This window comes from Athene noctua, chromosome 13 (assembly GCF_965140245.1).
Source record: "Athene noctua chromosome 13, bAthNoc1.hap1.1, whole genome shotgun sequence".
NCBI lineage: Eukaryota > Metazoa > Chordata > Aves > Strigiformes > Strigidae > Athene > Athene noctua.
In genome coordinates this window covers 9,901,231-9,916,948 of record NC_134049.1, presented here as the reverse complement: position 1 = coordinate 9,916,948, position 15,718 = coordinate 9,901,231, and the positions used below count along the sequence as shown (strand labels likewise).

The 15,718-nt window shown below is 40.3% G+C and overlaps 1 protein-coding gene across 4 annotated transcripts in view; it reads right to left on the bottom strand.

Moving 5' to 3' along the window:
* Positions 1-436: 436 nt before the first annotated feature.
* The window catches only part of MCTP2 (multiple C2 and transmembrane domain containing 2), a 105,440-nt gene continuing 90,158 nt past the window's right edge, over positions 437-15,718 (bottom strand). For all 4 annotated transcript variants that reach the window (XM_074916673.1, XM_074916674.1, XM_074916676.1 and 1 more), the window contains 4 exons: positions 10,637-10,746; positions 8,187-8,296; positions 5,782-5,879; positions 437-3,510 (listed from right to left, as the gene is read on the bottom strand). In XM_074916673.1, the coding sequence (XP_074772774.1) occupies positions 3,442-3,510; positions 5,782-5,879; positions 8,187-8,296; positions 10,637-10,746 (387 nt within the window). In that variant the 3' untranslated portion in view covers positions 437-3,441. The remainder of the gene's footprint in view (positions 3,511-5,781; positions 5,880-8,186; positions 8,297-10,636; positions 10,747-15,718) is intronic.

Sequence of the window (15,718 nt, the reverse complement as noted above, 5' to 3'; positions counted from 1 at the left end):
GTTGCTTGCTTGCTTTCCACAAGGTGCGTTTCAGTGACTGAGTTTTACTGACAGTGATCCATAGGGGAGCCGAGTCCTCGGTCCTGTTCCCGATTATTCAAGAAACCAACCTGCAGCAGCAGCTTATGTTTGGGCAAACAGGAGTACATATTGCATTTGCACATATATATCAAATCCAGTTATTTACACACTGTACAGTTAGTGGACATGTTTAGTCATATTCCAACATATCCATGATTCTGTAATCCACGGTCATCCAAGAGACTCATAGTTAGATTTAAATTTCTGAATGCCTTTGGGTCTTAGAACTTTAGACTGCAAATGTACATATTATTGCACTGAAATGACTACCTTAAATGAAAAATGTAAATTTGTAATTTCCATGCTATACACAGAATAGATTAACAATGTAAAAACGGATCATTTGCATGGCCAAATAGACACACAGAGAGATAGATAACAACTAATATTCTTGCTTTAAGAATCAAATTTAAAATCTGAATAAAGAGTTTGATTATAGGAGTGTGCAGTAAATGCACATTACCCTCCATTCCTTTAGGTAGGGCCTATGAAATCCCACTAAATCATTGTAAGCAGGTGGGGTAAGGCTTTACCTCATCTCTTCCTGCAGCACAGGCTCCATTTCAAGTAACCTCCAGCACTAATTGTTACATTGCACTGTCAAGTGATGTACTTGCTTACCTAGTCAGATACTAAATATTATAGCACAGTAAGCATTTTGCAAAGAATGGGAAACATATCTCCTAATTCAGGTAAATTAAAAGCATCAGCTTAACCTCAAATGTTTATTGCGTTTCAAACAGCCTTTATCAAAACAAAGAGCTTGTTACAACATATATAGGTACTGGACCACCCAAACCCCTTCATTTGGTATGTCTCCAGCATAACAATCCAATACAAGTTATTGTGAAACATAACATATCTACATGAAAAAAAAAAAAGAAAAAGACATCACCCTGTCTCCTGAACAGAAATCAGTTCCACGTGAAAAAATCTATAGGGAAAAAAAAACAACCAACAAAAACCCAAACAATTAAACTATCAGCCTCAACTTCGGAATAAATATACAATTTCTCCTGCAGTTGAATGTTTTCATTCAAATCAATGACCAGATCTCACATGCCTGCTTAAATATGTCTGACTTTGGTCCTTACAAAACGACAAGACTACAGTATGATAAACCAGATGATAGTTTAAAGCGAGACAATGAGGCATTGTTTACACAGAAGATTGAGAAACTGGTTTAACAAAAGGGGTCCATGGACATCTATTGTATGTACAAGAAGGAGATTTACTGGAGATTTTGTAATTTCTACAAGGCTCTTTCCAACCAGCTTCATTAACTTGAAGTAAATCAAATCATGCAGAGATCTGGCTCAGCCAGAGACACATGCCGGGAAGGATACAAAATGAAGAAGAACAGACGCAAGATGATAAGCTTTAGAATCTTTGGCATTTTTCATAAACATTTTCAAGGTTTTTAAATCTGTATATTCACCCATTTTCCCACACACACTTGCCTATAAATACATTATACATGTATTCTTTATATACACAACTCTGTATATGCATGGGCACATAAGCACACGTGCACACAAAGAGGCGTTTTTGTGGCTTTTTAAACCAGGATGATCTTTTTTCTATCTTTCCATTTGCAGCTACACACAGCTTTTCATGAGCAAAACACATTCTTCATCCAATCAAGTCTATGAAAATGTGCCTCTCCTTATTCAAAGGCACAGTGGGGCTTGTTACTCTGAAAAATAAACTTATTGAAAAATGACTGAATCTGGCTAATAATTCAGTGCAAGATAGTGTGGTGTTAGTTTTCCTCCTTCAAATTGACACAACAGGCCCACAAGATTGCATTACTGAACCACACGGCATGACTCCATTTGGATTGCTGATCCATAAGCAAGCTTTTACCTATTTTACCTTTAATTAGATGACTTCCAAAGTCTTCTTTTGTTAACCTGTCTCTTGTGATTCTCTATTTCTTTGTACTGCGAATTACCCCAGGGGATGCTGGTGGTAAGCACTGCCTGGGAATCACAAGAAGCAACTCCAGCTCCTGTGCTACCAATAACTTGTGGTAGTGGCAAGTTGCTCCCACAACGTCCTACAGCACCTAAAGGGCCGAGGTCTACACACTCACCAAAATGAAAACAGGTTTATGTATGATTCTGTGTTTAAGTTTCCCCAGTCAAACAAAATTAATAAGACTGGTTATCTGAATTATATAAAGCAAAACCACAATAGCTGAAAGAATGGTAAGTAAGCAAGAAATCACATTCTTCTTGGAAAGAGAAATTGGGGTCTGTCCTTCTGTCTCTTCATTGTTCCGTTTCCATACAACTTCACTTTCTGATCCTCTCTTTGTGAGCCACCAGGAAAGACTCCAACAAGACATCAGTGGTGGACCAAAGCCTACACACTATTGCACAACCATGTCTTTGGGTACCTTCTTCTCTTTCTGCACAAGCACATGTTTCTTTAAGGCTGTAAGTGTTTTTTTCTCTTGGATCTGTAGTGTCGACCCCTCTGGATTTAGACAGGAAAACAACGGCTATGCTGTAAATATCTGATGAGATGGAATTATAAAAGGCAAGTCAACAAAGTCTTTTCAGGTCAGTGAGCTAGGCTTTTCTACAGTCTCTTAATCCTTTCAAGGCAGAAGGTTCTCATGCATCCATTGCCAGCAATGGATCTTCGATGATTCCGGTATCCAAAGAGTTAACCACAGGGTGGGCTTTAAAAAAAGAAGAAAAAAAAAAAAAAAAGGAAAAAGAAAAACCCACAAGTGCTGGATGAAATATTGAGATACTGTTGGAGCTTCTAGCTCTTTCTGCTAATTATGATAAAAAACTTTTTAAAATGTACACTGCTTGAACAGAAGATGGGTATCAAAGACTCGTTAATTCAGAGCTTAAGCCTTTCTAGGCACAGTGATTTAACTCAGAAAAGAATAGCTTTCATATCTTAATGTAAATCTGTTGGATATGTTAAAAACTGGTTCAGAGCATCTCCTCACATCAGCTCAGCTGATCCGCTACACTAAGCGGAATTATCTCTTCCTACATAAAACAGGGAGTGCTGCCACATCCAGCCTTGGCCCTGCAATTGAAGGGGGAAAAAAAAAAAAAAAAAAGGTGCAGTTGCACCATCCTCTCCCATTCTTCTCCCCATCCCATGAACTAGTTTATATGTTCCACCTTGCTCTCTTTTGGGCTATAACTCCATGCTGAAAAGACAACCCAAAAATGACACCCAAGATAGGTGTTTATCAAAAACCACATCTTAAAAAAAAAGTCTGTGGCAGTGATTATATTGTTGTTCTGAAGCAAGAAGGGGAGGGGGGAAGCGCGTGTGCACGCACATGGCGACGGAGGGAGATGCTGCATTCTGAAATCGCGCTGCATCCTATAGCGCACTCCACTTCTTCCTAATGGGGCTGGAGCTGCTGTATGGTTTCAATTCAGCGTGCTGCACCTGTAAAAACAAATAGACATGACGTTTGCAGTTAGGTAACTCTAGCTCACTACAGTGTGTGTTAATGGCTCCCTGAGGACAAACCAAGGGAAACTAAGGAAGGTTCAAAAGTAATGAATCATTTTCTAAACACAGGAACATGGGGGATTAATTGCAGGAAGGATTTGAGAAGTCATGCATCATTTCTTGAAACGAAAATATTAAAAGCAGATTTTTCTAATGAGATACATGGGGTTCTACCTGATTTCAGCAATGTAGGCTAGATCTTTTGGGTTTGTTTTGGTTTGGGAGTTGTTTTTCTTATCTTTCTGGCATTAACCTGTAAGTTTAATAAACTTCTTTCAGGAGTTTCAATTCAAGTGGATCCCAATATGCAGTAAGATGACAGTTGTCAAAACTGTACACAGACCTCGGGATGCTGACATTTCAGAAAAGAAAAACATTTTCCCAAACAGAACCTGGACAAAGCTGCCTCCACCTTTCAAAACAATCTCATATGCAATATAATGGTTAAAACATATGTGATAAACTGACAGGGATGGTGTAATCTCCAAACTGCCTGTTGTGCTACAGAAAAATATTCCCACTGAAATCATGGGGAAACCTTTGCAGAACGTGCCATCTTTTTCACTCCTCTGTCTTTTGTCTAACATGTGTGGGTTGTAAATGGCTAATGTACAGAGTTGATTTCTAACTCACTGCAGTACCACACTGAAATGATGATGCATTGGTAGCACATAAAACGAAGCAGACAAAGGGGCTTTGGAGCTGCTATGGATGACTTTTCACTAGAGCGTGTGGCTGTCACACAGGCTCACTATTTTTAGCACTAGTGGAAAACTCTGAGAAGGTTTCTCCCATCCTAGGAGCCTTTATCATTCCTCCCATAGAAAATGGTTATCATTTTCCTTGGAGAGCTCAAAGGATCCCAAAATGATAGAAACCACTCAAGGAAATGTTCTAAATGTAAATGTTAAATAAAGCATAAATAGAAAAGCAGCTTATCTTTAAACATAAACACTAAAAGGGCATATGCAAACCATCACTGCAAATCCAGTGTGCTCTAGAAGCAAAAAATAAAAATGCACTGAAGCTTAATATCTATATAATCACTTCTGTTTAGCTTTTTTCCTTCCACCAGTCTATGGTGAGATTCCTCTCAAGTTATTAGTGCTGCCACCAACCAATCTGGTGGCCTCTTGAGATAAAGGTCACCAGAAGCCTCTTCCAACCTTGCTTCTACCAGATGCCTCGACACTGCATGTGGGCAATTATTTTTCTGTCTCCAACAGAGTAAAATCACTATAGGCGAGATTGTGATCCCCTTAGTCTCAGTGAGTAGCACCTCACTGTGAAAGTACCACAATTCACAAAGGAAGGTACAATGTCAGTGGGATCCAGGGTATCAGGATCAGGGCCTGAGGACACAGATTCCAGTTGATTAAAACAAAAGAAAGAATCCTTTATATTGTGTGGCTTCATTACCCAGTGAGACTATTTCCCTTCCTCCAAGAGAAATAAACAGATCTTGACATTCTAAAGGACTTATTGTTCAAATAATTTCCAGGAAGATAGGCAAGATTACTGAAGACAGTGTTGTTGTTTAAAAGAAATAGGAGAAGAGATGAGACTTGACTGAAATTGAGGGAGAATAGATTTTGGTTAGATTAAAACTTATAATTCTCTAATGGTAGAAGATTGATCTGATCAACCACAGAGTATTTTATACACATCTCAAGGCTTTCTTTGAAGAAAAAGATGAGCAGAGCATTGTCTAAAGGAGGCCTGGAGCTCAAGGTGGGTAGGGAGGAAGAATCTTGAGGGACAGCTGATGTGAAAAAAAAACACAGCAAGCACAAAGTCACAGAAATAATGCCCTTCCCCTCTCCCCTTGAGAAAAGGGAGAATTCAGCAAATCCTTTTGGATGGTTATCTCTATCAAAGAGACTATTTTTCTCTTCCCTCCATACAAATACCAGAGCAGAAAGGTGACAGAAACCATAGTTCAGTAACCACGCTGGGTGATTTTCCAGATCATTTTTAAGTAGGTCTTTTCAGGATAATTTTTCTGCAATCATTTTATCCTTTTGACAAAGGATTTTGGCTCCCCTCTCTTCTAAGACCCTGCCCCCCACCCCCCTTTGTGGATTTTCCCCAATTCCTTATCTCTGTTATTCAAAAGTGCACTGGCATCATATTCCCCAAGCAGAGCACCCAGCCGCTCTCAGTGCTGCTTGTTGCCTCTGTTGGCGGTGGCCATTCATTACCTACCTTTTGAACATCAGATGGTACCCTGGAGAGGAAATCTAGGAGCTCATTATTGTCGATGGCATAGGGATTTCTAAGCTTCTTAGTAAATTTATTTATGCCTAAGAAAAAAAAAAACAAACAAACAAAAAGGCAAACAAAATAATACTACTCTTTTTTATTCCCTCCCTCCTAAATTGTTCTGGCAAGGTGAAAAAGGAAAGACGAATTCACAAGTAAAAATTAGTGTGAAAACAGTGCCTCAGACTTAAAGCCACGCACATGATCCCTGTCATGTGGAATCATTCACAAGTGCCTCCTGGAGGAAGTAGAGGGCATTATTTAAAATGGTATTTCTCTACTTTGGGGATCATCTGTTGACAACAACACAAGAAACACAGATTGCAGCATGCATTCGTTCTGGGGGATACTGTGGGGAGAATAGGCAAATTTTCAGCCAAGACTGCTGCTAAATCTGCTATTCTACATGACCAAAGACATTCCCTCTCCTCTTGCCCAGGGAACTGGAGGGCCCTGGAAATAACTGGGCAGGATCAAGGCTTTTTTTCCTTCCATTTCTTCTGAAAACAAAAGCTTCCCTTCCCCATCATGTTTCATAGTTTATCCTCTCTTTGCAGAACCAGATTTGACAAACTGGCCATATTATGATGCGATGGGAAACTGTAAAAAATTACCACAAAGTTTAATTCATTTTGATCTTAGAGTAAAAAAAATGGCTTATTAAATGCAGCAACAGTGCTCCCCATCCCCATGGACTTAGTGATGCTTCAGCCATCAGGTGGTCCCTAGTTTGGACAGAAGATCCTCAAGAGTGTAATGTTTATATTATTGTGGAGTACATGAAGCCTTCTCCTCCCTTTGAAGAAAGGGAGCGATGAACAGCCCTCTCAGCTAGTGCCATCTCTATTGCATGGACCAGGATGAGAAAGTGAGAGACCTGAGCCCCCTTCCCAGCTCTCCCCTTGTGCTGATGCAGCCGCTTAACTCCCTACTGCCACCAATTCCCCACAAAAGTGTGGTAGAAGAGCAAAGGATCACTAGGCAAAGAAAATCAGTTAACCCATTTTACAGAACAGAAAAAAAATTCAAATGTTGGTTGCCTATAAGGATCATAATGCCAGCATACAATTCCATCATGCTCTTGTCCAAAATCTCATAGTGGTTTCCCTGAAAGTGATTTCAAATATGATGGCTGCTCCAGCCTTCTCCTCTCTGAAATGCACCTGGTTCACATTTGAGATTCAGCTTTTAAGCCATGTACTTGTAGCAAAATGCCAACACAGTTTTCTGTGTACCTGATTTTTAAAAAACAGAAAATACCATAAGGTCTTTTGAGGCCTTGCCACAGGGTAGTTGTTTAACATGTATCATATTTGAAGGCCCTGTCAGTCTAGATGATGCTGAATGGATGTATAGTTTTCATGTACTCACCATGTCTTCCATACAAGAACAGCAATATTTTGTTACGGAACTTTTTACTCCTAGCAGTTTCTCTCCTTCCCTTTTGCCCTTTTTTTTTCGTTTGTTTGATTTTATCCTTTATTTCATTTATTTTTTGCTCAAGAGTGGCTTTTTGTACTGCCACCTTCTCATTCCCTCCCCTTCCTGCCTCCAGGAGAGCCAAGACAGCAGCAGGTGGCTCAGCCCTGGAAGGGTGACCGGGGGTCCCTACAGCCCAGAGCCCACCAGGGCTGAGTTTCAGTGGTTTGGTGAAGATTACCTGCATTATGTTCTCTCAGCCATTGTACCTCAAGGCTGAGATAAAAGCTATCACCCTAAACAAAACAGAAGGCCATTATGAGATGAAGAAAGTCTTCGGCAACTGGAATGCCACCTCCTTTTGTGAAAGGCCATCTTACTCTTCTTCAAAACTGCAATAGCAAAATTTTTCTTTTCAAAAGCTGCTCTTTTACCTCATGATGCAGCTTCATATAAATTCTCTCTGACCCCTGACACAAGGAGATGCTCAGTGCCTCCCATTGGGCACACTGCTCCTCCTGACTGTAGGGGAGTAAAGACCCCAAAGGCTCCCAGGATCCAGGCCTCCACGGTCCAGCTCTTCAAACACATCTTTGTCCACTCCCTACCATTTCCCAAATGGGGGGGCTCCAGAACCAGGAAGTTAATTACTCTCCTGTAAATAATAATAATATTGAAGTAGCTTATCTAGGTTAATGGTGGTCTTGTGGTGCTGTCAGAAACTTATAAAGAGTCTTAAGAAAAACAGATCATCAGATCACCCGGGAAGGGAAAAACAGTAATTTTAAGAAGTTCATAGCATATTTATTCACCTCCAAGCAACAGCACTTGATTGTCTGTGTAATAGGTCGTTTAAGGCTTGTTTGATTTTGTTCTGTAGATATATATTATATTTATTGCATGCAAATGAGACACGGTGGAGTACTTACCCCAGATTAAAACAATATACCTCAGTGGTATAAAATACAAAATGACTGTTGCTGCTGCCAGGATCAAGCAGGCCAGGACAGAGAGGAAAGGCACAGTCCAGTTGAATGTGCTGTAAAGAAAAACAATAATCCTTCTCAGTGTTTCTGCTCTTGGACACTGCTTGTACTCTGCTACCCAATAATAATTTAATGACCTCTTTGCAGCGCTTACTGCATTCAAATGCACTGTAAATTGCAGAGCCTTTGGAAGGTGGATAAGCAGATTCCTGCATCTGGATGCTATAACATATTAAGGGAGATATCTGAGAGGCAGATATCATGATAAGGGAAGAGAAGATACCCTCTGGGGAGCTCAGTGAAGTTGTTAGGCATGTAGTGAGTTGTTTTTGTTTCTTCTTATATGTGTCACACTTGTTACACATCTCTGCTCACTGGTCAGCTCTCCATTATTCATGGGCGGATTATCTGATCTGGAGACGAGGACAAGCCGCAGGTGCAAGCCATCTGAGCTGGCTCCAGAGGGCCACAGCAGAGATGACATGGAATGTGTGTCAGCGCACGACTCAAATGTGGCAGGTAGCCAGACTCAACCCCGCCAACAACTTGGAATAGGTTAATTATGACTGATGCTAAACCTTAAAAGAGCCGTTAAAATAATTTCTCTGTATATTATTAGGGATTAACATTCTATATAAATCTCTCATTATTGATCTATTTGCTTTTATTTCATTATGTTTTCAACAATTCCTTCCTACACTGTATGTAGAAGGCTGTCTTGGGTATGCTATAGTACGCTAGCAGCAGTCCGAGCTTCTGAACAACAGCAACCTCCCAAGGGGTGCACTCTCGAGAGGCTCAGTCACCACAGTCATTCAGATTTTTGCAGCATTGTAGCACAAAACAGGACTGTCTTTCGCTCAGACCACTCATCTGTAAGCCCACAATGGACTTAAGGTGAGCAGCTACTGCTAAGACACCTCTGAAGTGTGCCCTTGTAAGATACGTCTCTACAGCATGCACCAAGCATTGAGATATCTGGACTACATGAATGTCAATTAGTTCATAGGTGGATTTACAGATTTGGGCATCTCTGCTTCATACAATCTGCCTGCTAACTTCATCACATCATGATGATGGGGAGTAGGAAGAAAAGAGAATCAACGTGGACCACTTATCAGGTTATAAAATAAGACTAACTTCCCTTGACAGATAAAATTAATAGGATGCTAAAAGAATTACTTTTAAGCTTCAATAGATGTATTAAATATTAAGTAAAGATAGGTGGGAGAGGACCCATCATTATCAATCAACGTAGCTTAAGTTAAAGTAAAAAAAAATAGCAAAACAGCTCAATTCAGTTAAACTATTAAAACTCCCTATGATTGTATAACTAGAGTGACAGACGGAAACTGCACAATTCAGTCTGTCACTTACAGAAAAACTTTGGTGGCAATTTTTTAATGGTACATTACTGTTGAGTTACAATGGAATTCTTCTGAAATTACATCGGGGATCCACATTAATACCCAATGTGTTCTTTAAGACCATTGTTACCAAAATGAATACAAGAATTAATAGTGTTTAAGCACTTGAGTCTTCCTGCCATGCAGCTGGGCAGAACAGTGCCCTGTTCATAGACTGGAATACATCTTTGGGCCACTTCCACCCCAGCTGGGGTGTCCGGCATGGAACCACAGCACATGCGTTTGCTGTATTTTTAGCTTGAACCCAGCTCCTCATTAGAGTGGCTTGATCACAAACCATCACTTTGTGTTCAAAACAGAAAACAGTGTGGGTCAATTAAGCTCCAATAAAGATTGGGTTACAAAAGTTTGTGTGTGGGATTTTTTTTTAGGCTCTTCACCTCCCTCCTTTGTAAGGTCAGGAATATCCTATCTGCCTCCCCTTGCAACGAGACCCAGAAAATCCCCTTTGGGCTTCCTTGTGGCATACCAGCAGGAAGCAGACAGCTCAAAATGGTAAAGAGAGAAGAACACAAATGCGTTGGGCCGGGAAAATAGTGACTGGTAACCCCTGTAACCAGGCTAAGGTGGGGAGGGCGTGGGAAAGGCAACACCAACTCTCAATTCCTACCTCCTTTCCATGAAGGAAATCATGCCTGATACTTCTATACCCACATCTTCAAGCTACATTTTCCATTGCGTGGCATCATGACTCCCTACCCCATCACAGACAGACAAGACCAGAAATCTGGGAAAATAGGTGAATGTGAGAGCTACATCAGCAAAGCACATGGCTTCTTCTCTATGTTTTGGAAAGATTTCTGGAGTAAAGGTCTCCATGAGAAGGACGAATGGTGGTAGGACTGGCGAGGCTCTCCTGCTGCACCTTGCAGTTATTTTTGGAGCAAGAAATTCACTCCATCTTAATATTCCTAGCTCTGCTTCATTGAACATCATGGCTAAGCAAGAAAAAAAATTATCACTTACTTTTTAATCCTCTCTCCAAATGATGCTATTTCTTCTAGGATGCTCTGAACAGCTATGATGATCTCTTGGACCATGTGGATTCTGTCAATTAACCCCTTTTTCTCAGATTCCTAACAAAAAAAGGAAAATCAAAACTTTATACATTCAGTATTTGTTAACATGCTCACGTGAAGGAAGTAGGATTCCCAGTACTGCTGATGCATCCATGAACTCATATATCACTGAAGGAAGGAGAGAACACACGCCCTGGGTTTATCACATACACTTAACATGAAGACATATCAGTTCCCTGTATTTTCTTCCTTTTCCTCAGCACATGGGCAGAGGTTTCTACATCTTCTAACACACATCGACTGCAGGAACTCAGACCAGGCTTTCACTGAAGAACCCAGCTGCAGGCCAGACCAGAAGAGGTGCTGAGCACCCCGAGACCAGCTGACCTGTAGGGGAGCACTGGGTGCTCAGTGCTTCTCAAGAACAAGAATATTCTTGTGCAGAACTTTTCAATATCACTTTTCTGAGCTTTGTAGGCTCCCAACAGCCATGATGTTTTCTGTATATAAATTAGCAGCAAGATAGCGAATGCAACATTTTTCTGAACATTTTGTATACAGAGACGTATTCTTTTACTGGGGAAAAAAAAAGAAAGAATCAAAGGAAAAAATGTCATTTTCCTTTTACAGCAGTCATCTCACAACTTTATTTCTTACTGCTTATTTTAGGCAACAACATTACAGGACATTACTACACATGTGCAGAAATAAAAAGGAAGCACAGAATGAATTAAAAATCAAAATGACTTAAATCAGCCTTGGAAATCAGTATACAATTATCAGCATTCAGCATTTCTTTGCCAGCAATCTAACACACATACAGGCATGCAAATTGGTATGGTTGCAGATATTCTAGCAAGAAATCAGCAAAACATTCACTTATTACAAAATGCAGAGCCCTGGACACTGATTTTACATCACATTTAGACTCTCCAAAATCAGCCCAATTTAGAAGAAAGACATTTTAAAGTTGTGTTTTAACCAGTCAGTGCCCAGAGAGGGGAGATGCTGGTAAAACACACATTGCATCCATGTTCTCTGGGGTTCTCAGAGGCCGGGGCAGGGGAAAGGGTGGGTGGGAATAAGCAAGGGCCAGAGGTACTCGGATCAGCACTGCTGCATTTCTGCTTCTCTGTTGTGAACCCACGTTATTTCTCCATGCAGGAGAGAGGTCAGAGGCTACTTAAAGTTGCACTGGGCCAGAGAGGCGAAGGCTCACTGCTACAGGCTTTTGGCACTACCGTGCTGTGAGAGGGTTGGTGTGTGTCTGAGACAGGGCACTGCACTACAGCGTTGTGTGCTGGAAAAACGTATGAACCATCCTTGGATGCTGAGAGGCCTTGTAACCCTTTGAATTACTTACTGCCCATTTCTCTTCACAGTAATTTCTGAGTTTAAAAATTCAGCCAGAACTACCACGGAGTTATCAAGCTCCAGACATCTGAATATTTGCCTTTAGGTTGCAAGTGAGTGCACAATGAATAGAAGCAGCGTTTTAAATAATCACACATTTGGGTGTGAAAATGGGTATTTTTACATTAATAAAACAACCAACAAAAATGAAACCCTTGGGGTGTGAAATAACCCCAGAACAAAATAAATAAATAAATAGCCCGTTTATGTGAAAATAGCACCAAAAAGTCATTTTCACACAACTCCAGTTATAACCTTGTTAGGCTCAAATGTAAATGACACATTAAGATTATATTTAACTATTCACTCACTAGAATGGTACAACAGTCCTTTAGCCATAGTTGGCTTTTTTGCACCAAACTTGGAAGATGAAGCTGGGGAGCAGTTCATGGAGAACCAGCCAGCGAAAATTTCATTCTGCCCAAATTCAGACAGAGGGGTAAAGAAACCACTTTAGATAAAGTGATATTCCAGGGCAAGCCTACTCTTGCTACCCAGAGCTGCAAGGAAGATCATCTGTCAGCTCTATCTGCATCATGCTGACTTCATTTACACGTCTTCGATTGAGCTTAGAAATGTGGTGATAATGCAGTTTAACCAATACAACATAACTTCTGCTGCAGCCACCACGCAGACTAAGAATATAAAACAGAAATACCAGTTCCTCCGATACGATGACAATTGCGTGCATATTCTTACCTAGCATGCATGCTAAAATCACCCCTAGACAATGGTGGTTTCAATTTATAGTACAAACTATGCCTAACCAAGGAAAAGGCAGAAACAGACTGGGATTAGAAAGCCTTGTAAATGAAATCAACTATTAGAGAGTAGAACAGGCTAGCAACTACCCTTGCAGTATGCGCTGCAATGTGTGCAGGATCATTTGAAAATCCTGGAAATTTGTCAACGTCTTTTCTTTATTATTATTGTTTTGTTCTGGAAACCTGCAGTCTAAACACATCTACAGGATGATTAGGTCACTGGTTAAGCAAGAGACAAGCAGACAAATGAAGTACAACAAATAGGATTTTCCAAATTATTTAGGTTTTGGAGTGCTGTTTGATTTCTGAACTCAGCACCTCACAAAACACTGTTGGCAGCAGCAAAAGAGTTCATAGTCCATCAAGGCAGTCACTGGTCTCTATTTATTAGCAAATGGACATACAGTGTATTAGTAAATGGGCATACAGAAAGCTATACTTGAATGTTACCATATTTGTGAAAGCTGTAAAAAATAATCCTAAATATATCTTCTGCTAAACACACTTTCCCATCTGTGCAAGGTCCTATCACCAAGATAATTTTTCTCCATCATCCTCAGGTATCATTCCTTTCTGATTTCTTTTGGACTCAATATATTATGCTGCTTGAAAAACAGGATTTGGATACCCATGGTTCAAAATCACAGCTCAGAAGCTTTTGTTGAATTAAAAATAAAATATCCCGCCTGTTTCTGGCATTTTTTTTTTTCCTAAAACCAGTCCTGAAACTTCCATTCCTTCAAGGCCTTTTTCTTCTTTATTTCATAGCTAATTACAGCACTGTGGGTGGACCAAAACTAGTCTTCAGCCTCTGGGAAAGAATTAACTCCATCAAAATGAATTTACAACTGAGAATTAATTATATAATCAGTGTGTTCCTTCAAATCTTCCTTGCATATCCTGATTTAAGAAACCTTCGTTTCTACAATAATTGCATGAACAAAAACACAAAAGGGGTCTTACAAAAGATTAAGCATGTCAGGGGAAGAAAGAAAAAAAACCAAGACCACACAGCAAATTCAGAAATTAAGTCTTCTGTGTCCAGCTAACGCACATCAACTTAAACTTGTAAATGAAGACACCAAATCTCTGCTGTACTGAATGAAAGATGCTTCTAGATTTTTCCATTTCTGAAGGACATGCAAATGCACTCAAAGGGTTACTACAGCTCTGATCTTCCTACCCTAAGATGTTATGCTACTCGCAGACAGTCAGAGTCAGCTGCAAAAGAAGTGTCACTCAACGACAAAATTGAGGTACTTCCAATACCGAAGACTTTAAAAGTGTGTGAAATATGGAGCAGGCCAGGAGGGGATGTCTCCAGCATTAACAGCAATTCATGAGGAGTGAACTAGAGTTGTCAGAGCTGGGCTTGCAAGGAAAATTGTAAGACCTACTGAGGAAGAGATTTAAGGCAAAAATTATCAATCACCTGCTCTGCAACAAAGCCCAAATAATGCTACTTACTGCTTCTGCTCTAGCAAAGCATCCGTTACTGAAAACTGCATGGTGGAGAGCTTCTAACTTCTTGTGAATGTTCTTTTTCAATGACTTATAGCTTTCATCTTTACAAAAAGCTGTTCCCTACCTTTTAAATCTATCCTTCAGATATTTTTCCTCTGGATATATCCAAAACCAGGAAGCAAGACTCCAAACACATAGGCAACTTTTAATTACATTCTCCAAGTGTATTTCTGATGTATACTGCAAATATCATATCCACAAAACTAAAAACTTCAGTTTAAAACCACTAGCAAGTTCTAAATACTTGCTCACTTGGGTTTCATATAAAACACTTGCACAAAAAGAATTTTGCATGCAACTTTCAAACAAGTAGTATTCATCAGTAGATTTCTGGCATGCCAAGGGAAACTCAATATATAAAGCTGAGGAACACTTGGGGCAAGGATGAGGAAAAGGGGATGAGAAAAAAATGAATAGGAGTTAATGCAAAAGGAGGAAAAAAACAGGATACAGGCCAACTAAGGAATTAAAATCTTGCATATCTTTAGGAATTCAAGGAGTTAATCTGCCAAGCCCTGGACTGGCCTAACTTCCAGGAGTAGCTTTATACAGTAGCTCCCTCATTATGCCGCTGCTGCTACAAGCACATTAGGGCAATGTTTCACCAGGATTTATCTCACCTACCAGATATGAATTCCCCAGTGTATTAGCAACAAACAAGATTGATGGAAAGGGGAAAGAAAGGAAGAAAGCTCAGACACGCATGCCCTTTTGCTCTACTATTATTTTGTTTTTTTAAAAAAAAAAAACATGCTGTAGTTATTTAGAAAAAAAGCAGATTTATCCAAAGTTGGATTTAACTCGCAACTTTCTGTATGCTAGACTACAAAACTCCGATCTTACCGGAGTCCAGCGAAGCCTGTGCCAAACAACATCTTAATGCCAAAATACTAGTAGATGAAGGACACCTGAAAACAAAAAGATTTTATTTGGTATAAACAGCAGACCACTGGCCTCTATTGTCTGCAGGGAACACTTCACTAACAGCGTCAGTCTAGCATCAGAATGAAGCTCTTGTGGGAGGTGGTAGCCATGGAGTGACAGACAGTCTCTTGGTAGCTAAAATGAATTCCAGGCAGAGCTTTGAAAATAATCACCACAGCAACCTTGAACTGGGTCCTGCCTTTGGTGGGAGCCAAAGGCGGCTGAAATGAACCCAGCAATCTGCCTTGCTGAGTCACTGTCTTGCCCTGTACTGCAGTGTCTACTGCGTGTCGAGGAGGGCTTCTCAGCAATTCCAGGAGGACGGGTACCCAGAGAGGATGGCTGCCAAACTCTGAGCAATTGCCTCGTGCAGTCCTGAAACTGTGCATCACAGGATCTTTTTG